This window comes from Gymnogyps californianus, chromosome 24 (assembly GCF_018139145.2).
Source record: "Gymnogyps californianus isolate 813 chromosome 24, ASM1813914v2, whole genome shotgun sequence".
Lineage (NCBI taxonomy): Eukaryota > Metazoa > Chordata > Aves > Accipitriformes > Cathartidae > Gymnogyps > Gymnogyps californianus.
The window spans coordinates 4,594,753-4,619,706 of NC_059494.1; the positions used below are offsets into that span (position 1 = coordinate 4,594,753).

General features: G+C 48.4%; 1 protein-coding gene across 1 annotated transcript; it reads left to right on the forward strand.

Moving 5' to 3' along the window:
• The first annotated feature begins 212 nt into the window (after positions 1–212).
• BTBD2 (BTB domain containing 2) lies at positions 213–24,045 on the forward strand. The gene is made up of 9 exons (XM_050910434.1): positions 213–826; positions 7,082–7,201; positions 10,569–10,725; positions 14,538–14,643; positions 15,445–15,642; positions 18,564–18,756; positions 20,485–20,572; positions 21,621–21,767; positions 22,350–24,045. The coding sequence occupies exons 1-9, from the start codon at positions 213–215 to the stop codon at positions 22,509–22,511; spliced, it is 1,785 nt and encodes a 594-aa protein (XP_050766391.1). The 3' UTR covers positions 22,512–24,045.
• The last annotated feature ends 909 nt before the right edge of the window (positions 24,046–24,954 follow it).

Consider the following 24,954-nt stretch of genomic DNA (forward strand, 5'->3'; position numbering starts at 1 on the left):
AAACTGCCCCTCAGGGATCGCCCCCTCATGCTCCTCAGAGATGGCCCCTCTCGCCCCTCAGGGATCGCCCCGCTCCCCTCACGGCCCCGCACCACGGGCCTGCCCGGCCCGGCGCGGCCCCGCCCGCCGCCCCACGCCCTCTCCCCGCCCCGCCGCTGCCGCCGCCGCCGCTCCCCCCTGGCCCGGCCGGCGGCGGCGCCGCGCCGTGCCCCATGCGCCGCTGCTGCCCGGCTCTCTGCATCAGCACCAGCACCACCAGCAGCCGCCGCGGCGCCGCCGCCGCCCGCCCTGCCGCCGCCGCCGCTGCCATCGCCATCGCCGCCCCCCTCCCGCCCGCCGCCGTGTCCCGCCCGCCGCTCCTGGTGCTGGTGCTGCTGCAGCGCCGCCCCGCGCCGCCCGCTCCTGCGCCTCCGCCGCACAAGATGGCGGCCGGTGGGAGCGGCGGGGGCCCCGGGGGCCTCTCCTCCTCCTGCCCGCAGCCGCCACCGCCGCCGCCGGGCAACGGTGCCGCCGCCGCCGCCTGCACCAACGGCGCCCCCCCGTCGCCTCCCGGCCTCACCTACAACCAGTGCGGCGCTGCCAACCCGGCGGCGAGCGGCGGCGGCGCGGGGGGCCCGGCGGCGGCGGCGGCTGCGGGGGCGGCGGGGGCCGCCGGGGGGGCGGGCGGCCCCGGCGGGGCGCTGCAGCGGGAGCCGGTCTATAACTGGCAGGCGACGAAGCCGACGGTGCAGGAGCGCTTCGCCTTCCTCTTCAACAACGAGGTGCTCAGCGACGTGCACTTCCTGGTGGGGAAGGGCCGCGGCTCCCAGCGCATCCCGGCGCACAGGTGGGCCCCGCGGGGGGGGGGGGGGACGAGCGAGCGTGGGGTGCCCCCACGCGCGGGGACCCGGGCGTCCGAGGTGGGCTGCGGGGGACAGGCGGGCCGTGGGGGTGCCCCGGGCCCCGTGGCGGCCTGGACAGGCCGTGGGGGGTGGCCCGTAGGCCCTGCTGGGGGCCCTGCGAGGTGGTCGGGGGTCCCGGGCCTTGGGACAGGCCGTGGGCTGGGTGCGGGGTCTGCCGTGGGGTGTCTGGGGGTCCCCTGCAGCCTCTGGGGGGTGATGCGCCACCGGGGGGGTGGGTGCAGGGTTTGGGCTTCAGTGCCTCCCTCATGAAAGGAGAAAGGGGGGTCGGGTAACTTCACCCGCCGTCGGGAGCTGGTGAGCTCGGGGGGGACGCGCCAGCCTCAGGGAGGCCCAGCTCCGCTCCGGCCTCGGATGCCCCGGTGGGACAGAGGGAGCCGGGCAGCACCGGAGTCGAGCGTGGGTCCCCCCGGTTTGGTCTTCAGCGTGTTGGGAGGTGACTCTGCCCCTCGGCGTGGTCAGTCGCTGTCGCCTCAAATCTCTCCCAGCCCTCCGATCAATGTTGTGTTTCTTCTTATGGTTGGCAGCCCAGGTGACGGGGTCCAGCTTTCGGCTGAGAGTGTTTTCCCTGGAGGGTAGGTGCGACTGGGGCAGGCGCAGGGGGAAAAACCCCCAAATCGCTGGATCTCATTTGGAAGCAATCGTCATTTTTGTGGGTGGTGGGGGAGAGGAGGAATAGTCTCCAAGAGTGCCTGATCTCTGCCGACAGATAGAGGGATCGGTGAGAGCGTTGGGGATAGAAAGAGCAATGATTTGAGAAACCAAATTTCTGCCACAGCATTTTCTTTTAAAAATAACCTTTATTGAATCTTTTCTGAAGCCCTGTATTTTGGGGGGGTAATCCACCACTATAAAACAAACCCCACGATTCTGGAAGAGCTGTATTGAGAATGACCTGGGGGCATGAGGTTACCAGTCAAGGTTAACGTTTAAGGCTCAGCTGCCATTTAAGAGTGTGCAGCTCTGAGCTGCTGGCTTGCTGAGAAGCTGGGAATTGCCTCCACCTGGATAATGCAAAACCAGCGTGGCTGATTGATATTCGGCTGCTTGTTGGGGCAGCTCCGGTGAATCGATGCGTGCCACTCGCACCCCACCGCTCCGGGACGTGCCTCCTGGGCTGCTCAGCTGTACCGACAGCAAACGCAAGAGCCTTTTGCTCGAAGACGGGACCTGCTTTAATTGGGGGTGGGGGAAGGCTTATTGGTGTACTTCGAAGTGGTGCTTGGCACAGGGAGCCTTGTTCCAAACTAGTTCAAACTATCACTTTTGTCCTAAGTGCTCATGCTCCTGGAAGTTTCCCCCTTCAGATTTCCCATTTTGTCTCGCTTTCTGAACAAAACACACTTGTTCTAGGCTGGTTTGAGCATTTAGGGTGTCAGTTCTGCTCTTTTATAATTTGAAGCTTAATTAGTATTTGAGTAAGCTTGTGCCTGTCCTGAGAACTAGGCTTGCTGGGTGGGGAGGGGCAATGTTCAGCCCAGAAATAAATGGAAAATAAATGAAGCTTTAAAAAAAAAATAGCCCCAAAGTGAAATGCTGCTTAATTGCTCTGAAATCCATCTGGTGCTCTGGGTGGTAAAGATAGAATAGAGCGTGTCATGCCGTGACATCCCACTTACAGATTATATAGATTTTAGTAAAACTTGCCTGTATGATATTACAGTTGGGATATCCTGATGATTCATGAAGTACCATGGTTATTTCAGAAACAGAGAACTTAAAATAAAACCACCCAGACCCCTTCTGTGCTCAGTTCTCCCACAGCAGCCTGACAGTAGAAGATATTTTGCATAGGAATTGAGTCGCAAAGCAACCATGAATTTAATTTGAGAGGCACTGTATTGCTTCAGTGACCAAGGGCAGATGTTTGTGTCTGAAATAGTGCACAGTTAACAGGTAAGTACTTCTACAATCTGGTTTTATTGTGTTAATTTTCAGACCGGCCCAGGTATAAAGTGTGGCTGCAGTAGGAGCATATCCTAAATAGAGTTCTTGGACGGCAGCTAGTCGTGCCTTGAGGAGCGGTCTGCAATATCTTACTTGTCATCTTTGATATGGCTGCGTGGTGTGTCAGAAGTTGCCAGCTTTGGCAGCAAACTGGTTAGCACAAATAATCCGAGAGTCAGAGTCCTGCAGGAGCTGGAGGTGATAGTGGCACTGCTCCCTGGTCAGGCTCCTCCAGGAAGGAGCAGAGCAGAGGTGGCGTATTTGTAGGCTGAGGTGGTTAAATGGCATATGTGCCGAGCGATCGCAGGTGGTGATGTCCACACGTGGTGGTGGTGGTGCAGGGAGGAGGTTTCTGAGTGTGACATAGCTGTAGGTTCAGGTGCGTTTCTAAGAGAATCTGGCAAGTTCAGCAGTTCGTATAAAGCCGTAGAAGCAGACAATAGATATCTCACATAGCAACTAAGAGCACACATTCATTTTGTGTGTGAAAGCCCTGTTTGTAGATAAATGGCGTAAGTGGCTGTGCTGGGTTTGACTGAAGGTTCATCTGTCCAAGCATCTGTGCTGTGAAGCATCTGCAGCCCTGAGAAGATCAGACGTTTTCCACCTTCAGGAGGCTCCAGACCCTGCAGAAGTTGCTTGCCTACCCTGGAGCAAGCTCAATCTCTGCGCCGTGGGCTTGTTCCCTCTTGCTGCTGAATCAGCCATGAAGAAGATGGAACGGCCTTAAGGTTTTTTTTTTTTTATGTCAAGGCTGGACCGAGCAGGCTGCCTCGAAGCTTCACAATGCTAACATAGCCAAAGTCAAGGTGTTGATGAGGCCCAGCAGTAAGAGGGAAGGGTTTTTTTGTCTTTTTCCAGATCTGCTTCATCAAGCACAACATCAATGAGATTAGAAGCATCTAAAGCTCATCAGCCAGGAGCTGCATGGGTGTGATAATTAAGCTTGTTAATTGGCCAGAAAACATGGCCCAAAAGGGAACAGGGCAAGCATGTGGTGATGCACCCCTGTCTGTACTCCAGCCTGGGAGGTTTGCAGCTTGGGGACAGTCTGAGTAGGTTTTTGGCTGCTGTTTCCAGGTGTCTTTCTTCTGCGCTCATCGTGTCTTTTCTTGGATGCGTATTAACTGGCGGTACCTGCAGTGTCGGGTGCTGAGGTGTCCCACTGCTCAGCTCCTGGGGTTGCGTGTGAAGGGCTTCTCCTGGGGGTTTTTGAACCTGCCTCCTGCTTGTCTCACCTGGTGTCTCTAGTCCTTGTGCTAGAAGGATGCAGCCAGCAAACGATCATCGTTCATTAGCTTCTTGTCACCTATGGTTTCACCGAGCTCCAGCACATCACATGTTGTTCTGTTCCTGTGCCAGCTCTTCTGGAACAGATATTTTAAGGTTTCTCTGCAGTGGACCGGATGGAGGAGGGAGGTGGTATGCAGCGGTGGGGTAGTCGTGGTTCTCGAGTGGTTTATTTTATTATTGGTATTACCGTAGTGCCTTGAAGGGAGCAGGACTGTTGAGTATACAAATTAAACTGGGTGACAGGTGGAGATGCCAAGGTGAACAACGAAGCAGTGAAAATTGGTGGGTACGAAGCCATAAGTAGCAGAAAGAAAGACATTTTCTTGCAGGCCTTTGGAGTCAACTTTGGATCCTCGTGAAGACAAACCAAATTACTAACCTCGTGGAAGTTCCTGTGACTCTTATTGCTGAAAGTTTACTTCGATTCTTACACGTGCAGAGGGAATGACGAGAAATCAAGCGTTGCTTTCTTAGTTCTTTTGCTCTGCTTCTGATCATTTCTCTGCATCCTTTCAGTAGTCTACTTTGTTTTGGCCACCATGCCGTTGTTTAAAAATAACCCTCTCTTTGAATTCTTCCTCTGACAAAGGTGGATTGCTACACTGAGCTTAGGGTTCCTGCTTTTCCCTTTTGAGAGTTGCACGTTTGCATCGGGCAGTGCTCCTTGGGGTTAGGAGAGAGGCTTGCTGTGCGCTGGTCGCTACAGTGCTTTGGAAAATAGGAGGGGAAAACGAAGGTAAGCCCTATTGCTCTGCCAGTTTGGCTTAATAGTTGTGTTTCTCCCATCTGAAACAAACCCCGTCTCTTCCTTCTGCAGACCTGCGCGGTTGGGGAAAACTGTTGGACTGCGTAGGAGAAACGGTGCACATCCCTGCTTTTCCTGGAGTGTCTTTAGAATAGCTTTAAGTGTTCATTTTAGCAAGAGTAAGAAGACACCATAAAGAGAGGGGGATTTTCTTATGTTAATTGTGTTCCCTTAATGATTTAAGGGAACTTAAAATTTGGAGTCCTGTGTATCTCTCTGGCACCTACTGGCATCCCTCTAGGGCTCAGCAGTTTAAGAAAGTCAGACGGACTTGTCCCTGAGTGAAATGGAAGCAAAATTTTGAGGGTGTTTTTTTAAATGAATGCCCTTTTCAAATAGCTTCTGAAAGCTGTCCGCTCATTGAGGATGTATACTGTGCTGGCTGTGAGAATGAGAATTTTAGAGTGCAATTAATATATGTTAATTTTTAGTAGCAAATAATGCCTGCAGTTGTCTCGCCACCATCACTGCTTTTGTAGGAACGAGGATTTTTGTTTCATCTGGCAATTCTAGTATTGTGAACAAGGTTTTTTTATTTGTTCTTGACATTTTTCTTCAGAATTGTTTGATAGAAATATGCATGTGTGTGCTTTTTTTGTAACCACTGTGGTTTGTCCCTACCTCTCTTAACCAATCAGAAACAATACAACCCGGCTTGTCAGCCAAACAGTCCGTCACGGCAAACAAGCCTGGCACGTCCACGGCGCTTCACTCTATTGTGTCCGTGGAAGGCCTCCTCTGGATGGGAGGGGAGTGAAAAGCGAGAAAATGAAAAAAATTGTTTAAAAGGAAAAGAAAAAGGCTTCTGTGTCACTTCCTACTGCAGCAAAATCTAACTGAAATTCCCCTTTAGTGATGGCCTTTCCTTGGGGTCCAAGTACTGGAGGTTTCTGTCTTGTGCCTGCTTGTCCTGTACGGTTTTCTGCCTGCAGTTCTTGATGCTTCTCTGTCGAAGCGTGCATCAGACTCTGCAGCGAGAGCCCCTGAATTTTCCAGCTTCTGCAGCCGGGTCTCCTCTGCTTCCCCACGCTGCTGAGCTGTGACCTTTGTGGCCTGTGCTGTATTTAACTTCAGGGAGCTGCTTGATTGCAGACACCAGGAACAAGACTGCTTTCCTGGGAAAAACTTGGCTCTGCATTTTCAAACAATGAAAGTTCTCAAAATGGCTTTTCTAAGGCATAAGGCAGGTAGAGCAGCTTACATATACACAGGCCTCTCGGCAGCCCAGGTCTGTGCCTCCTCCTAAAATAGGAGTTGGTGTTTATCAGTGAGGGAAATCATCTTGTTTACATGGGAGTGCTGGAATATTATTTTTGGTCTCAAACCTGGTTTGTGGGAATTCTTGCTTCCTATTTCTTTAGGGCCGATTACATGCCTCTCGCTGTTAATTACCATGTAAACTCACAGCAGTGCAAAAAGGGTTTGTGTGTACCTAACGGTGCTAGTTTGCTTCGAGTGAGGTTTTCTCTGCCTTCTAGGCTAAGCCCGAAGCAGGTTTTGCATGGAAGGAGACAGCAGCCTGCCTGGGGAAGGCAGCTCCCGTGCTGGGTGCTGCAGGAGGTGCTGGTGTCCGCAGCTCCCGGTGATGCTGCCGGTGCAATTTGCATGTTTTGAGAGCTTGCTCTGCTGTCACCAAGGATGTCTTCCTGGCATCTGGGGAGAAGGGAGGAGGATGGGTAGTGTGTAGTGACAAGTTTTCCGTAAGTGTTTTCAGTATGTGACTGTGGGGAATTGCACCAAGGCTTGGGCTCTGTTTACTGGAAGAACTTGAATTCCTTAACTTCATTCTTAGCTTCTCAACCTCGTGAATGGTCCGTAGGCTCCTGCAAGGACTTTGCAAAGCAGCCGCGTGTATTCCGTTCCATGATGCACAAAACCTTGTCTTTGGGGAACCATTACTATGTTTTATACTGGGACAGGGCTGAAAATGAAGTTGCTTGCAACTTCGGTGTTTTTGCAGTAAACGAACAGAAAGCCTGACACTCCCTTCTGTTGCAAAACATTTTTGCTTTAATGCTAGGAACGATTTGCTTTCCCTGGGGGTGGCCTTGGGGAATAGCAACTAGCCTGGGATTTTTTTGGAGAGTGAATATGATTTAACATAAGGGTTTTTTTCTTGTTTGTTTTTTAATGTTAGGTTTGTGCTGGCTGTGGGCAGCGCAGTCTTCGATGCAATGTTTAATGGTGGAATGGCCACAACTTCTACAGAGATTGAGCTGCCTGATGTGGAGCCTGCTGCCTTCCTAGCTCTGCTGAAGTAAGCTTCTTCTAATGTACAGTATAACTGGAATGAACAGATTTATTTAGAGAAGGATATTTTTAATGAAAGCAGTGAACCATTTTGTAGAGTGGAGATCGTTAAGTTTCTAAATAAAATGCCTCTTTGTTGATCTGTTCAAGGGCATTTAAATGCTGGTGTTAAATCCCTCTTTTCCTGGGTAAAAGTCTAGTGTAGCTACTGCACAAAAATAACTGACTTGCTCTGTGCTTTGCTTTAGCAATAGTTAAATGAATATGCCCTCCTGCTGCTGATCTTCAGTATGGGCAAAACTAAACTGGATAGTTTATAATTTTGTAAATATGTAGTTACATATAGTTACAGCACTCAAATGCAGCAGTAGGGAGGTGTTCTGGTTAGCAGTTGGAATAAGTGCACGTGCTGGCCCTTGTAGTGAAGTTGATACTCACCTGTTCAGACATTGTCTCAAATTCTCATTCATGAATTGGTTTGATTTGATCCAAATGCTATTTGAGAGAAGTGGGGAAAAGTAATCCTCTTAAAGCTCTGTACGTTACAAATACTTGGACCTCATTTAGGTTATGGGCAAATGAGCAAGTTACAACAGGTAAGCAAGGGTGTGAAATCAGTGTCAGCTGTTCTGTATGGTATCTCCCCTTGTGTGTGTTTTATTCCTGTTTTGGAGAGCTGGTTTTGAATTTACGTTTACAGCATGCGTTGTAAGTCTGCATATGCTGGGAGAAGGAGGAGGAAGGGGCTGCAACATCCTATTCACCGATTTCTTTAAGCTTGGCTGGTGCTGTATAACATCCAGCAGCAATCCTGAATGTATGCTGAAAAGTCATTGTCCTGTTTCTATAGGATTTCTGTAACCTACTTCCAGGGGTTTCCAGTCCTGTGCTCTTGACATGTTCCCCGCTTGCTTCCTATTGGGAACAATGACTATATATAGCTTTGGCACACTTTTTGCTTTACCTTCAGAAAGTGCTTCGGTCACGACTGTGCTGTCTTAGAAGATTTTAAAATTGATCTTCGCTAGAATGAAAGGCCAGAAATAATAGGGAGCCGCTAGCCCCCTCCCCTTTGGCTCATTTTAAACCAGACACCAGCACATGGGGAATGCCTCTAAACGGCGTATGACTCTGTATCAGCCAGGTAGATCTCTCTGGAGTGCAGAGTTAGCATCTATCTTTAAAACTTCATGAGGCTAAAATATTGAGTGAGTTAGAGGCAAAGTCATGTTGTTTCCCTGCCAGTGCTGAGATTTCAGCACTTGTATAAACAATACGATCTTGGAAGAGAATCATCATCTGAAAAGACTGATGTGATGAGTTTAGGTGTTTATATTTTGCATAGGAGAAACTGTGTGGATTATTACAGTGCCTCTAAAGCTTGTGGTTATGCTACAGTAGCTGTGCACATGGTCCAGTGATATCTTAGATGCTTAAATCTAGAATCAAACTGTCACTTTTAAAATGCGCAGAGCTTAAATGTGCCAAAGGAAGTTTGGGTGCTGCTTTCCAGTAGGAAGCTTTCCAAGTACATGGTATGAACCTTCCTAGAGTAAAACCAGTCCCTCCAAACACGGGTCTGAAATGGCAGCTGATCCTTACATATGTCTCTGGACTTGGTCCAAGCCATGACCTAATGCTGTAGGATCAGGAGCTTATCAAGGGACAAAGCGCCCATCCTGAATGTTCAGCAGAAGGTCCCTTCTGGACACTAGATTGTGATTGTGGGCTAGTGGCCTTTAATAGGTCTGCTGTAATTGCGTAAGAGGTCCTTTTTTGTTATTATTATTATTTTCATGGTGACCCAAAGAACATTTTTGATTGTCTGGGGTAGTAATCTAAATCTTCTTTTAAATTGATACTATACTTTTTCACAGTTTGAGAGTCTCCTGTTATCCCTCTTAGCGCACACTGTTTGGACTATCGTAAAAATAAATGCTAACATAGTCGTTGCAGTAAATAGAACTAGTTGTTTTTACAGCAACTGTGTCCTTTTAATCTTGTAATAAAAAGGATTACTTAGTGAAAGTAGGACTGGTGAAGAGATGTGTGCAAAATACATTCATGAGCCTGTGGCTTGATGCTGTTATTAACAGATGCTGTAGAGCAGCACAAAAGCCTGCTTTCAACAGCAATGAGAGCACTTCCCATCCTCCGAATCCCCCTGTTTATGCTTCCCTGAATTGCATCCTGGCCCTCTCTAGCTAGAGGACCAGGAGCTCTGCTGCAGCTCTGCAGCAAGTCCCTCCAGACGGGGACACTGCCTGGCATCCCCCTAGAAGAGCCATGCTGCTACATGAAGCCTCCAGGAATAGCGGCCACGCGACGTGTTGCTGTGCCCCCTTCAGAGAAATGCAGGAGAAGAAATTGCTGGAGTTTCCAAAATATCCTGTGGAATAGGAATGCCAAGCACAGTTAACGCACTTAATGTTACGCCTCTGTGCTTCGTGCCTTTCAGATCCTGATTGGCAAATGCTCGACTGGTTAAAGGAAAAACAGTAAACAAAAACTCTGCATGGGATTAGGACTAACATCAAGTGTGTAACTGGTTTTACTGAACTCAGCCTGTCAGTTCCTGTTGTCTCTAATCAGCATGCTTGGGTATGAGGAGCCTCGGTCAGGCTTCCTATGAAGACCTTTGTTTTTCCATGCAGTATGAATGTACTTCCTTGTTTTGGCCTAACAGCGAAGACTGATGCTTTGCTAGCAGCGTGGCAGTCCTTGTTTTTCATTGCAATTAACTCTTGCTTTATGCTGAAGTTGTATTGTGTGCTGTACTTTAACATCTGTAGAATGAAATGAAACAGTTCAGTATATAAAGCGAAGAGATGAGGGGAGAGTGAGGTATGGATAAAACACCTCATCTGCAGTGGATGTATATGTTTGAGTGCTTCTGATCACTTGTGAATTAGTATGTAAAATGGAGCTTCTCTTCTGAAGTAGGCAGGCAGGATTGAGTTTTTGTCCTTGCTTAGTCTAACTGAACAGCCAAAACCATTAATTTTAAGGGGTACACTTGGCCAGAGACTGTTCTAGCCTAGCATAAGTGGCAGGCTAAACAGCTCACTGGTTGTAGGATGCTAGGCAGTTTGAGGTGCTTCAGCAGATATGCCAGCTATTTCATTCATTAAAAGTTATACTGTAGAGAGTGTGGGTTTTTTTTTTAAAAAAAAAAAAAAAAAAAAAGAAAAGAGCTTCTCCTTGGTAAACCAGAGTCATTGGAAAGGATGTGAAAACCCTTCCATCTCTCAAGTATAGGAAATGGGGCCAGGATGATTGGCAGAAGCACAAACATGTTTTTTATGAATTGCAAGGGTTTTTACCCTGTTATCTTATTGGCTTCACCAGAGCAATGTTTGTTTGCATGTTTTCAGATTTCTTTATTCAGACGAAGTTCAGATTGGACCAGAGACTGTTATGACAACACTTTACACAGCTAAAAAATATGCAGTTCCAGCCCTTGAAGCTCATTGTGTGGAGTTTCTTAAAAAAAACCTCCGAGCAGACAATGCATTCATGCTGTTAACACAGGTGAGTTTGCAATCGTTTGCATTAAGTCCCTTGAGCAAGGTCCATCACAATAGGAAAACAGAAGTTTTCCGAGTGTTACGGAGTTAATCATCCAAAATGGAGCAGTTCTGTGTCATTTTGAATTCTTCCTTACAGGAGTCTAGTGCTGATGAGCAGGTTCTTACAAAGAACAATAAAATACAGCAAATGTTGCTGCCTTTTCAGATCTGCTTTCTGTTTCGCTGTGGCAGGTGATTCATTCCAGAGTGTGAGCTGGGGAAGAAATTAACAGGGTGGAAGAATTTCATCTGCCAAGGAGAAAAGTGAAATGAGAGGATTTTCGTGTGTTCAGATTCAGGACTGGCGTAATAAACTTTCTCTGTGCAAAGCTTGCTGCATCTAACTGGCCAGACATTCTTCGAAGGGCTTTTTTGCAATAGTTTCCCTGAAATGGGGGTGAAAGACAGAAAATACAACTTTTTCATGAGTGCTTCGGTTTATTTTCCTAGGAGACGAACGAAGTGATCTCTTCCTCAGCCTGCTCCAGCTCCCCCTCCTGCTGTACTGAAGGCATGCAAAGCTGGAGTTTCAGTGCAGCTGTGTTTCTGGACTCTTTGTGAGGCCGGTTGCGCATCCTTGTGCCCCTCTGTCTGATCCGATCTGTGAGGGCTTGACTCCTCCGTCTTCCATATGACTCTTCTAAGCAGCAAACTAGAAGACAGTGTTTACAACTTCTGCTTATTTTGGAGAAGATCAGACTTTGCCTGCAGGTTGATTAAATTAGCATCACTATCCTTCCCATTTCGTAGCCCCATCTTTTGTTTCTGGTCCCTGCCACCCTCTCTGCTGACAGCTGATGACAGATCAGTGACTTCCACGGTGCTGTCACCTGTGTGTTGCAGTGTCTGCAGCATTGCCAGGAACACCCTGTTCTGGGTGGTGTAGGAACAAGAAACAAATAGGCATTGTGCGTGCGAGTTTCTTTCCTTTAGGGAATGGGCATACTTTTGACTAGCTCTGGAGGACTATTTCTGATCGGCCAGCTCAGGAAAGCTGCTGTGATTTCTGATGTTAAACAAACCTTGCAGAGGAGTTTTCACAGCTGCCCTGATTGGGAACGAGCGTGCTAAGGTGGTTTGGCTCTGAGGGGTTGTCCTGTCTGGCCCAGCCTATCTGTCTGCTGGCTTTTTTCCTCCTTGTCAGGAGTACAAGCGTCTTTCAGGCTCTGACTGTAGTTACTGCATCAGGGGCAGAGTCTGCACCAGCAGTTTTCACAGAGATTGAAGCAGTGTTGGGCTGAAGCAGTCGCTGCTGAGCTCTTTGCTTGTTTGCTGCGATTAGGCTGGGATTTTATTTGAGTTTAAATATTTGGATTAAGTTCTCCAAGTAGTTCCACGTTACATTGCTGTTGTAGACACTCTTCACTGCTAGGATTCAGCTACTGCTGCAAAATACGGTGTCCCTCTTTACACATCCTCTTTTTAACTTGGCCCTTTTCCACATGCCATAAACGGGCGAGGCAGCCTCTGAGACACGGGGGGAACCACGCTGCACTTCCCTGGGGAAGATTTGGGACTTAAAGATTCTTGCTGGGGTGATGGTAGCCAAATCTGTGCTCCCATCTGATGCGTGGTAGGACAATTGTAACTCTGGCTGCAGCTCTCCCGTTCTTTGAGTTCAGCAGCCTGCAATCTGAAAGATCAGGAGCTGTTATCTAAGAGCTGAGAAGAGATCTTTCCTGTAGGCTGCAAGTTTTGAAGAGGCATCTTACGCTAGCCATCACCTCATGAGGATTAGCGGTGTCAGCTTTTTGGTGGTGTTCTTTATGCAGAGATTTTTGTGGCATGCTAAGTCTCTGCAACCTGACTTCGCAGCTTTGGCAAGGTAACGTTTAGGTTCATGGTGACTTCCTTACGAGTCACAAAGGTCCTTCTTTGGCAAAAGAGGAAGGTGTCCTAGTTTTCCAGATACCAAAACCAAGATACTGCCTGGCACTCTGTCAGCTGCACTGAGGCAGCTGAAATGCCAGATGGAGACAGGCTTTCCTGGTTCCTTTTGTTTGTGTCTTATCCATTATGATTAAATATCAGTGGTGATTCGTATCTAGTTTGTGTTCACTATTGCAGTATATTAAGTCTCTAAAATGTTTGAGGCTGGTGTTCTTTGAGAAATGTATCTGTATCTCAATGACTGGCTACACGAGGCACCTCACTTAATGGATCTGTTCTCAAAATGCTCTCTGTTCTGGTCCTTCAGTGTGAAAATCGGCCCTGTTTTCTGCTTTTGCTGCAACAAATTGACAATTTGTACAATCAGTTACAGACCTGAGATGCATCTTGTACAAAACATTTCCCAAGAGGCTTAAGATTGTGGACCTAAGATCGTAGAGCCCCAAACCTCCTTTGCGTGTATCACTGCTGAATCCTGCTGGTCCGGCAACTGTGTCATTGACGACGTTTCAAGCAACTGCTAATCTCTGGCAGAAATACCAGTGGCAAATAGCTCTCCTAATTGATTGTGCCTCGTAGTGAACCGTGATCCTCTTTCATGCCAGACGTACATGCAAATGTCACTTTGATCAACAAGGAAATAATAGCTTGCCTAAAGCCACTGTGGGGGAGAACTCTGCAAATGTAATGTAAGTCCTTCATGTGTCAAAAGAGAGCCACTACAGTAGTAAAGTCTGAGTCAGTCACAGCTCTTGGATGCCAAGAGTGTAAGGCACTGGCAATCCTCCAGCCCCAGGAGCAGATGACGACTGCTGAAGCTTCCCTGGTCCCTGAGAAAACGGAGAGTTGTTTCAGCTCTCTGCACTTGAGGTCTCAGTGTCGAAAGTTGGCCTTGCTGAGCTCTACGGCCCATGAGCAAGGGTGAAGCAGAAGATGCTCGACAGTGCTAGCCTCAGCGAGTGACTGAATTCCCAGCCCAAAACACAATTTTTGAACCTTACCTGTGGCAGTGAGTTCAAGTCCCGGCGTACTCTTGCGCTGATGTCAAGTGTGATGTTAAGGCAGTTCCTTCCTAAATAGCAAAACCAAAGCATTGGAAATAAGAGGTTGTCTTAGTGGCTTTTGTGTGTTCCCACCTCATTTCTGCTTATGCTAGGCACAGGGTTGGTAACGTGTCTTGGCGGTCCAGGGGGATCTGAAGTGGTAGTGAAATTGTTACGAGACTGCACTTAAGTTGGGCAGAGAGATTCTGAGCAACTCTCCAAGCTGTGTGCAGGCTTTATTTGGAATAGTAACCTATTTTGGCAGGAATTCTTTAAGGTAACTGAATTAGAGTAGCTGTTTCTGTGCAAAACATGCAAATGCACTAAGCAGGCTGTGTACCCCGCAGGGTTTTGCACATCTCCCTGGGACGCAAGCAGTGTGCCTGCTAAGGCATTTTTGCTAATACATGAGATCAGTGTGACTATGTTCTTACAGAATAAGCTGTCTCCGCATATTCCTAGAGCGAGCAGGCCTGGAGTCATTGGGCAAAGCTTTCTTCTAAATATAAAAATGATGTAGTAAAAATTACCCATGCTCAGCTGACATGGTCAGTATGGCGCAGGAAAGCACTATAGCCGCGTTAACTGATGTGATGTTAAAACAAAGACGTGCCTGAAGACATGCACAGCTAAAACAGAACTGATGCCAAACGCAGATTTTTCTAGTGTTTGCCTTGTCATGCTTAACTGCTTGTGAAAGACTGCTGCAGCCCAGTGAATTCATGATGCAGTCAGGCATAGTATTGCTAACGAAGATGGGCTCTGGGAGAAAAGGGGGGGTCCTTACTTAGTGTAAACTTTAAAATACCTTCTGTGTTAACGACTGCTTCTTCATTACTAGGCAAGACTTTTTGATGAGCCTCAGCTGGCCAGCCTTTGCCTAGAGAACATAGACAAGAACACATCAGATGCCATCAATGCGGAGGGGTTTACAGACATTGATCTGGGTAAGCTTTTTTTCCCTCCTTACTCTACATGCTTTCATAACAAGCTAGCCTCTAAAGTTATTACAGGTTAATAGTTGGCCCTTCTCTTTTGTGGCTTTGCTGTTATGGAGCAATCTGTTGAACGAACAGTCTCTGGCACTAAGTGGCTAGAGACAAGGCATTTGCAAAAGAGCATGCTTGCTTGCAGAAGTATCCTGGAATCTGGTTACTTTGGTGCAACTTGAGTTTTCTGGGCACGATACAAAGCCCGTTTCCTCTGTTGATGTTGGCAGGTTTTGGGTGGGTGTAACTTGCCTTCTTTTGTAGAGTTGGCATCGTTCCCTGAGTCTTTGTCAGGTTTTGGAGTTAAAAAGGTGTTGCGTTTTTGGAAGCAAGGACTGGCTATTTTAATTATCGTATGCAGTTTCCAAACTTGCTGGGCACAGTTAAAAAACATTAAAATTCAGACTTTAACCTTATTCTAATGAGATGGACTATGGAGGTAAGGCACGGGTAACCTTCTGGCTTTCATGCTGCTTGCTTCATCCAAATCTGACATCAAGTAAGTTGCAATTCATTCTACTGCACTTCCATTAACAAGCCAATTAAATGGGCACTGTTTGCTGCTCCAGTGAGTTACTTGCTTATGGAATACGCAGATACATCTTCCTCAGAGGCTGCAGGCAGCACTTTTGGGAGATGCTGTTTTTTCAGTTGCTTCTCTTTTACTTACCTTGGCTTTACATAGGGTACTTCTGGCTAGCTAAAATCGGGTGATTTGGGTTAGTGCCTAAAGTTGTCACTATCTGTCCTGCCTTGCAGACACCCTGGTTGCGGTGCTGGAGAGGGATACCCTGGGGATCCGGGAGGTTCGTTTGTTTAATGCAGTGGTTCGCTGGTCGGAGGCTGAGTGTCAACGGCAGCAACTTCAGGTGATTCCAGAGAACAAGCGGAAAGTACTGGGCAAAGCGCTTTCTCTTATCCGCTTCCCATTGATGACTATTGAGGAGTTTGCAGCAGGTAACTGAACAAAGGCGTTTCTGGCAACCCTGGTCTTTGCTTTCTCTGAACTACAGAGGATCAAGTACATGAAAATGGATGTAGTAATTTAAATTTGAGATTATCTCCCATTCCGACTGGTCTACAAAATCTACTGTGTAAATGCTGTTTTCATCCGTGGTCATTCACTCTCGTTTTAAAGACTACGGTGCTCCCTCGGGTAGGAGCAAGTCGGATCATAGCTGACTGTTTGTACTCATAGTATGTTTAGATGGTTACTTTCTCATTCGGCTGAGAGCAAAGATCCAAACAGGGGTTCACATGCTTTCCTTTCTAACCATTCCAAGCGTTTAAACTACACAAAGCAGAGTAGTACACAAGTACGAGTAAAGTACACAAAGCACTATTTGGAATGGAGTTGCAAATAATTGGTGTTGGTTGTAGCCTGCTCCCAAAGAGAAATGAGGATGTTTCTCCCTGTCATCTGTTTGCTGCCGCCTGTAATTCAGTGGTGGTGGTGGCCATGTCTTGCTGATGCCATTCAGAGCAGAGCCCCATAACAGAAAAAACTTTAAAAATGTTCTTTGAGCTGAAGGGTTGGCGTTGTTTAGTCTGTATCTCAAAGCATTTTTCAAGTTTACATTAAGATCTTGATCTACAAAGATGTCTAAATCATTTCACAGTTTTGACTAAAGATTTTTTTGTTTTGTTTTCATTGCCTGTTGTCTTTGACTTCATACTCTGGTGATTCTCCAGGGATTGAAAACTGGCAATCGGCTTAAATAGTTTTCATGCTAAAAGACACCGTGGAGCCATTTTCAAAACTGAAACTTGTTTTGGCTGCAGTTATGTGTACAAAGAAGCAAAAAGGGTCACTGACACCACTTCCTTTGCAAATCACTTCTCAAGGCAGAGATCGCGTCAGCTTATTGACAGTTAATGTACATATTTCAAGATGAAGAAGGATATTAGTAAGAAGTAAATCTGTGCTTAAAACTTGGTACCCACTTTCTGTTTTGCCTGTGACAGCTGCGATGTGGTCTTAGGGATATGAATCTCTTCAGAAACAGCTTGGTCAGGGAGGCAGAGATTCGTTCATCCGAACTGGGTAACTTTCCTTTGTGTTGGCACCGGGTGAAAACACGGCACGCTCTGTTCCTCGGTGCGCATCGTGCCAAACAGCAGCTTTGCAGCAGATCACAGCTTGATGGGAGAGAGCATCTGCCTTCTGGATAGCGTTACAGCCGTCAGAGTAGTTCGTGTATACCAAGCTTTGCATTTTTCTGTAGATCCTGTTTCTTTCACCCCTTCCTTCAGATCTTGTATCCTTCTACCTCACTGGGAGGAATGTGTTAATTTTGGCGTATTTGGGTTGAAGCCTTTGAGCTGGGAATGTCAGTGCCCCTCCCCATGCTGTCTGTCACAACTGCCTGTTGTGAACTGGATCTTTGGTTAGTCTTCTCACTTTGAGAGAAACTCTTAAGTTTTCTCCATCCACTTTAACCTAAAAGATGAACAAAAGAAACCCCAAACCTGAGAGGCTGTGCTGGTCAGCTGTTCCTTAAACAAGGGACTACCTTGGAATTGCTTCAGCTTTGTCCTCTTTCTGAGTTTCTGAGTGACTCTGATTTCTTTGGTGATCACAGCAGAGGTAGGAGAGGGAAACCACTCCCCTCCGCCCCCTTCTCCCAAAAGCAAAAAAAAAAAAAAAAAAGGAATTTTTATAGGCAGTGGTTTCGCCAGTTTATTGTATAATCTGGTATCGAACATGGAGTTTTGCATGAAGATGTTTTAACTGGCAAATGTGTCACTCCCTTCCCTTAGAGCAAGTAATTTGAAACATTTGAGAATTGAATTGCAGCAACACAGGATAAGTTTAGACACGATCAATGACGGCTAATTTTTGCTGAGCAAAGTATCCATAAGCTCATTTATCTGTTAACAGTCGACTTCCTTAAATTCTTTCATCTCTACCTATTGGAGCCTTGCACCACGAAACATCAAACATCGGGCTGAGTTTAACCAACTACAAGTCGTTGTGGACCAACAAGTAGCTAGGCATTTGCTTCCCACATGAAAGAGCGCTTAATGCTATTGTTTCTCCAGTATGCAGTAGTCTTGTTTCTGCTAAAAGCCTCTTGCAAATAGAGGGGCAGAGCAGCTTTTGACTCTTATGCTAAAAGACTAACTTTTACCCGGTTCCACTTTTGAAAGTATTCGAAGTAGTTTCCAAAGCTTGAGATTACCATCACTTTGGAAAAAAGTTCTAGTTACTGGAGAAAAAATGAGAACGTGTTTCAACTCTCGCTAAAATCGCTAGTGTTTTTCCCTAGGTTCTACAATAAAGGTATTAAAAAAAACCTCAAACAAACCCAAAGCAGGGATTAAATGCCCAAGGGAAGGAGGGAGTCAAAGCAGGGCATGAGCTGAACCACCTTTGTCTTGACTGAAAAATACTCCTATACTTTCTGAGTTGATGGTAACCAGGTGACATTCCCTCCCACTACCCCTCATGGGCTTTCATGATGTCTTAACCGTAACGTTATAAAATACCAGTGTAGATGTATGAAAATCCCTGTCTCTTACCAGTATTATCATCTCTTGAGGGAGTAGGGGAAGGATTAGCTGCACGTTTTAGGTTTTTGAACCAGTCCTGTTAGCCAAATGCATTTCGGCTCCGCAGAGCTGTGCGCTTAATCGCCGTTTCACGTACGTGCTCCTTACGGAGGCTCTGCAGTCCGTGACTGGCGTGCAAATAAAAGGCAGGCAGCACGTTGCTGTCTGGGGTTTAACTTCCTGACACACCAGCGAGATCCCACGTGTGATGTGGGTTTGGCCCGCTCTTAGCTGCGAGTCAAGTTTGCCTCCCCACGTAAATCCCCAAAGAATCCCTTCTGATTTCTGAAGGCTGACGGCATCGTTGCTTTCGTGCTCCTCTGCAGGGCCTGCCCAGTCGGGAATCCTCACGGACCGGGAAGTGGTGAGCCTGTTCCTCCACTTCACGGTGAACCCCAAGCCGCGGGTGGAATTCATCGACAGACCGCGCTGCTGCCTGCGGGGGAAGGAGTGCAGCATCAGCCGTTTCCAGCAGGTGGAGAGCCGCTGGGGGTACAGTGGGACTAGTGACAGGATAAGGTCAGCTTCTCTGCTAATTCTGCTGCCGATAGATTCGTGTTTACTGAGCTTTGAGCCTGCTCTAGACCTAAACCCGCAAGGTTACGTGCTAGGCCCTCACTTCCACCGTATAAACCCGAGCGCGAACCCTGAAGGGAAAGTGTTTTGCTGGGCAAAAGCATCGCCTCGTGCATTAACCTGCGTGTGCAGCTGCAGGCTGCCACTTTGCTTCTGTATTGGCAAAGGTTTCCAGCAAATGTGGGCCTCCAGCACCGGCCTCTTGGGGGGTTATTTCTCTCCTTTTCAAGTGGCTTCCTGCAGCTGTACGGGCACGTAGCGGTTGGAGTCACCAGGCAGCTCGTGGCTTCCTCCTGTGCCTGGGTATGTCGGCTAACCAGTGCTCCAGCAGGTTGGTTCCCTGCTCTATTGTAAGTGTAAATGTGGCTTGTTGAAGCCCCTTAATCTTGCCTATCTGAGGGAGGGATTAGGATAAAATGCTTGCTGCTCCTGCTTTTCTGCTATTATCTAGTTTGTTTAGACCTAAGCTTGTAGAGAAACAGCAAAGCCCAGTCATGGTGACAGAGACGTGGAGGTGTGGTGTGGCAAATGGTCGTTTGCCAGCCTTGTGTGGCCAAGCAATTAGAGCAAGACAGGATGTAATCAGAAAGCCTTGATTATTTCCCGATTCGTCTTTGTCTTGGGTGGAAGGGGGACTCACGTTAATATAGTTCTTTAAAATTTTTAAGTGTTTTCATTGATGGTTCTCTTGCATATCGATAGAGCTGTCAGTTGGATCTTCTGGTCCATTCATCCCTTACAGGAGATTGTAATTGGAAGAGCTGCTAGCTCCAAACACTTACTGCTCTCAGATCTAATGTTCAGAGACCCTTTGGAGCTTGTGTTTGACTTTAAGTTCAACTGCTGGCAGCATCAGGGTCAGTCTTCAGCAGGGCTTGTGTGCGATTTCAACCCTGAATGTTTTATGCTGGTTGCAGAGCAGTGGCTTTTAGCCTGCCGCAGGTGTTTGTTCTTGAAACAGGCAGGGCTGAAAGAGTTGGTGGATGGGTGAAGAAATTATGTTGGCAGTTTGGCAGGCACCGAGGCTTTCTGCTGCCTGAGAAGATGGAGCTGTAGTGGGGCAGTGGGGTGAATATCCTTCCCCTTGCTGCCTTAGGCAGCAGGGATTCCTGCATTCGGGAACTATTGAATCTTATTTTCTGCTCTTGGGTAAATCTTGAGTGCAGCTATATCCAGCAAACGCTCAGAAGCGCATTAACAATTCTCCTCCAGCGCTCAGCAGTGAAATATGTAGTGACACTTTAAGTGGTCTTTGCTGTTACCTTGCTGGAAAGACTGCTGGTGCCGTGAGGGTGGGCACTATTCCACGCTCTGCAGGCTACCCTGCCTTTGCCTGGCTGGCGTTTTTGGATGCTGACATTGTACCGCAACCTCGAAACGCTTTCTGAGCCTGGACTCTGAAGTTCGGTGATGGGATTATGCAGCTTTGTATTTTACATGAGCAAACAAAATTATTGCCAGCCCATTAGGACAGTCAAAGGTATAAGCTTACAAATTATGGTTTCTGTAAAGGATTTCGGTTGTTAGTAAGAGTTGCACTTAAAACCGTAGTATGTTTGATTAAATCATAGGTATAAAATTAAAGTGAGTGAAGATATTTGTGTATCACCCTTGTACTAAAACAATATAGGAGTGGCAAGTTGTTCTGACTTTCCTGATCTGTTCCTGCAGGTTCTCAGTAAACAAAAGGATATTTGTAGTTGGGTTTGGATTATACGGATCCATACATGGGCCAACGGATTACCAAGTAAATATACAGGTAATTCTCTCCACTACGTTAAAAATATTTGCTGCTGTAGGGACTGACTTAAACATTTTAGTGAATATGCAACAGAATCTTAAGTTCGAAGGGACTGTGTTTGTATTCTAGGTAGGGTGGCTGGCAGATGTAGCGAGGGCCAGATGGGGCACTGGGGATAAGAGGGATTATTGCTCTCGATTTGATGCAACCTCCCGTTGCACGCGTCACTGCAGTATCTCACCAAGTCTGCTCGCAGCCTTTGAAAATACGTCTTGGAGAGTTGTCACGCAGTTTGAGAAGACGCTGTGCGTGTTTTCCCACACCGAGCAGGCCAGGCCACTTCTGCCCTGCGGGTGCTGCAGCAACAGTTGGGTGCTGCAGTAGTACTTGGACTGTCTTTTTCTCCGAGCTGTACAAATGCAGTGGAGCAGCAGCCACGATTCAACAAGGGAAGAGAAGAAAGCAATTGCTGTGTCTGTGCTGGGCCTGTGCAGTGCCGACGTGCGGCCTCACGTCGTCAGTGTCCCGTTTGAGATGACGAGTAGGACTGAGGGACGCTCGGTTGTCTGAAGTCCATCGTGATCTTGTTCAAAGACTGGGACGGCTTACGGAAATCTTGTGTGCCTTGTTGTGGATGCGCGTACGTAACCCCGGTCTGGATCACTTGAGAAGAACCGTCCCCAGGAAAGTTACCCCAACACAGCACGGCTGATGTGACGAGCGCAGTCCCTCGGCACTTCTTCCATAATTGTCGGGGTCTCCCTCTGGTGCCCCTGAGCTCTTGGAGGAGAAAGGCAAGTGAAGATCTAAGCGCAGAACATCGGCCTGCAGTCCTCTGCCAGGCTTCAGGGTAAGGAGGGGTTCTCTTGGGCTGTCTGAGACCCAAGCCCACAGTTGTTAGGTGGGATCGCAGCACTGAAGACGGACATAAGTGATGGGATAGTGCAGTCGTAACGGGGCTGTTCAGTCCTTCAGATTCAGTCCAGTTCAGGGGGGACAGGCCTGCACTGGTGCAGGGCAGCGTTCAACTAACTGTACAGATTAAAAGTTAACACGTGTCTTGCAGATCATCCACACAGACAGTAACACGGTCCTGGGGCAGAACGACACGGGGTTCAGCTGCGACGGATCATCAAACACTTTCCGGGTCATGTTCAAGGAGCCTGTCGAGATTTTACCCAATGTCAACTATACAGCCTGTGCTACTCTAAAGGTACCGTACTGGGGCGGCATGGGTAGAAGAGACAAGACAAAAATAGGTGAAAGCAGGCTTCTTTAGTCTCTTCAGTGCAACATGGTTCTTGCTCTGCGTTTTTCAAGGCTTATAGTATAATCTCGAAGGTCTGCTCTGTAGCCCTTCACCTGGTGCTGCAAGGAGCACGTTCACCACCAGCATTCAGAGTTGGTTTTTAACTTGTCTTGCAAGTGTGCAGTAATTAACAGGCTGCATTAATGATGAAGTGATGGGTTTGGGGTTTTTTTTTGGTGTATGCAGATAAGCTGTCAGTTCTGCAGGCGTGTAATCCAGAGCCTGCCTGCAGTGGCTTAAAAAAGTTGATATTTAACTGTTGAGATCTGGTTAAATGTAGTGTTAAGTTCTGCTAGAGACGAGGACTTTGCTCAAAATACCTGAGGTGCAAGAACCAGAAAGAAAAGGGAGGTGCTGAGATCTCCGAAGCTCATTGCTTTGGGCCAGGCTGTGAGGCCAAACCTCCCAGGGTGTGCCTGGGCAGCAGGGTCCGGCGGGGCTGCCGTCCCTGTCTTGATCTGTTCTTGTCTTCTGTGACCGTCGCAGGGTCCAGATTCCCACTATGGAACCAAAGGACTGCGCAAAGTGATCCATGAATCACCGACAACGGGAGCCAAAACCTGCTTTACGTTCTGTTACGCGGCTGGGAATAACAACGGCACTTCCGTGGAGGATGGACAAATCCCAGAGATCATCTTCTACACATAGTGCAGCTGCGGAGCTGGCTCTGGACTCCTCTGTTCTCTTCCCCGTGACCTTCCAAACTAAATTTCTGGCTGAGTTTGACCACACCAATTGGAGCCACACTAGCCAAAGGTCTCAGTAAAATCATTTCAAAGCTCATGTTTTGCCTTGTGCTAGTGATTCTGCTGCTATCACGTACCAGACTAACTGGTATACCAGTATCATTTGTAGGTTGTCTGTGGCTAGTCATTTTTCACTTTACTGATTAATCCTATCTAACAACATGCGTTTTTTTGACTGTAATGAATGTAGATGCTTTTCCACCAGTCAGAAGCATGGAAACGAGTGGCTCTGGTTGTGGTTAGACTTGCTGTGAGGAGATAATCCTGCAAAAAGACACAGTCAAGGGCTGCGTGGCCCATCCTCTTCTGCTCTAGCTCAGCAGTCGAGGCGAGACGGTTTGCCGCGCCTGCCCGGCAGCACCACTGCAACGGCGGGGCTTGGCCAGCCCGTGCCTGGCGCCTTCCCTCCCGCCAGCCACGGCACGTTGCGGCCGCCTTCAAAAAGTTACGGAACGTGGCCTTTTCCCTGAGGCTTCGCTGTTTCAGCACTACATGGTCTTGAGGGAGACCTCAAAACTAGAGCGCCTCTGGAGAGACTGTGGCGTTTTCATGCCGTTCTCACTAATTTGTGACAATCCTTTACCTTGGGCACTTGGCGACAGCGAACTGACCTCCCCTGCGGACGGCCCGTGGCCCTGCGGCGTCAGGAAGGGGCAGCGGCTCGGGCAGGGCAGGCTCTTTCCTCCCCTGTGTGCAGGTTGCCGCGCTGGGGCCTGGTGGTGCTTCTTTCAAACTCCGTAGCGCGTTTCAAACGATGGGTGATGATCCTCGGATAACCCCCGCGCAGCGTTCAGCAGCAGGGTACCCGTCCTGGCCGTTACTGCGCTCATCAATCCTTTGCAGATAGTGCCGGGGTTTGTCGGTTGAAGCGAGCAAGGGAACTTGCCTCACCTGGCCCCCCCGTTCCTGTGTATTGCTGCTGTTTTCATGCACGTTTCAATGCATTTTCTCTTTGTTTCGGTGCATTGCTAACCCAGCCCCGGGCCGCTTCAGAGCCTGCTGCGAAAAAGGAAGAGAGGCTTGATGTGCAACTGCCTGTTACCTAATCACGCAGCAGATGGATGAGGATTTATGAAACAGTTTAGGAAAACATTAAAAGATTCTCTGTTTGCCTCTCTGCGTTTGCACAGCCTGCCTGTTTGGACAGGCGCAGGAGGAAGATGCGGTATTTACAAATACCACCTGTCTTTGGGCCCTTGAGCTCAGCGATCTTGAAGACGCCCCCTTCTTACCTGTTCAGGGCCGGTTGCTTTTCCCCGTAAGCAGGTACGACTCTAGGTGAGCAGCGAAGGCGCTGTCCTGCCGGGGAGGAGGTGGGTGGCTTGGACTTGTGGCTGCCTGACCAGCCTCACGGTCGCTGCCCGCTGGTGAAGACTACGAGATTATTTCCTCCCCCTGCTCTGCAGAGGAAGCTGTAATTAAAGCGCTGCTTGGCAGCGCGGCCGGAGCCTTCCGAAGGCTGCGTGGGACTTGCTGGCAGGGCTGGTGCTGCCTCAGGGCTGAGGTTCCCCTTCGCAAACCTCCCCCCTCCGCTCCAGGCGCACGAAGCCGTTGTTGTAACTCGCCGGGCAGCAGTTGCCACCGTATTTAGCTGCTCGAAGTTGAAACCTGGTCCTCGTTCGCTGGTGCGGGTGGCTCAGTGCCTGCTCACTCACTGGGGAAATGACATCTCCTCCTCTTGCTCCCTCCGGTCGGGCTCTGCCCTCGGTCCGTGGCTGGCCGGGTATCTCCTCATCAGCCGTGCAGCAGTAATACTGTCAGGAACACCCTGCACCTCCTAACCAGTAGCTATTAGAGATGTCAATAGTGTGTTACGTTCTCTAGGAAGACGTTGTAAGATGTGTATATTGTAAGCCTGCTTCAAGGTAGGATGTTTTTAATATGGCCAGTACTAAAAAAAAGAAAAAAAAAAAAGAAAAAAGAAAAAAAAAGATGGGTCCATGACTTAGTTATTGAACCTGACTCTGTGCAATGCAAACAGTGTTGTGAGATGGATGAACAGACCGGGCACGCTCCTTCCCGCCAGGGAGGCGGCCGGTCGGGATGTACATAGCTGCGCCCGCTCTCGCCTCCCGCCTCTGCCCCTCTCCTCAAAGGTTGTGGGAACTTCGCTACTGGCACCCAAGAGCCGCGTCGGGGCCTGCGCCCTCCCCGGGGTAGGCTGTCCGCTGTGGATGCGGCACCTCGGGGCGTTTCTGTAGATAGGTGGCAATAGTGGAAAGAATTGGAATTTGAAAGAAGCAAAGCTGCGCGCTTGGCCATGGGAAGAGCGGGGCTCGGCGGCGGGCACTGCTCAGCCGCGGCAGGCGCCTCCTTCCTGGCTTTTCCCTGGAAGCATCTGGTTT

Excerpts from the sequence above, each read along its gene's own strand:
- BTBD2 (XM_050910434.1), top strand. The coding sequence starts at position 213 with ATGCGCCGCTGCTGCCCGGCTCTCTGCATCAGCACCAGCACCACCAGC. Across the intron at positions 10,726-14,537 it reads CATTCATGCTGTTAACACAG|GCAAGACTTTTTGATGAGCC; the intron begins GTGAGTTTGCAA and ends CTTCATTACTAG. Across the intron at positions 18,757-20,484 it reads GGGACTAGTGACAGGATAAG|GTTCTCAGTAAACAAAAGGA; the intron begins GTCAGCTTCTCT and ends CTGTTCCTGCAG.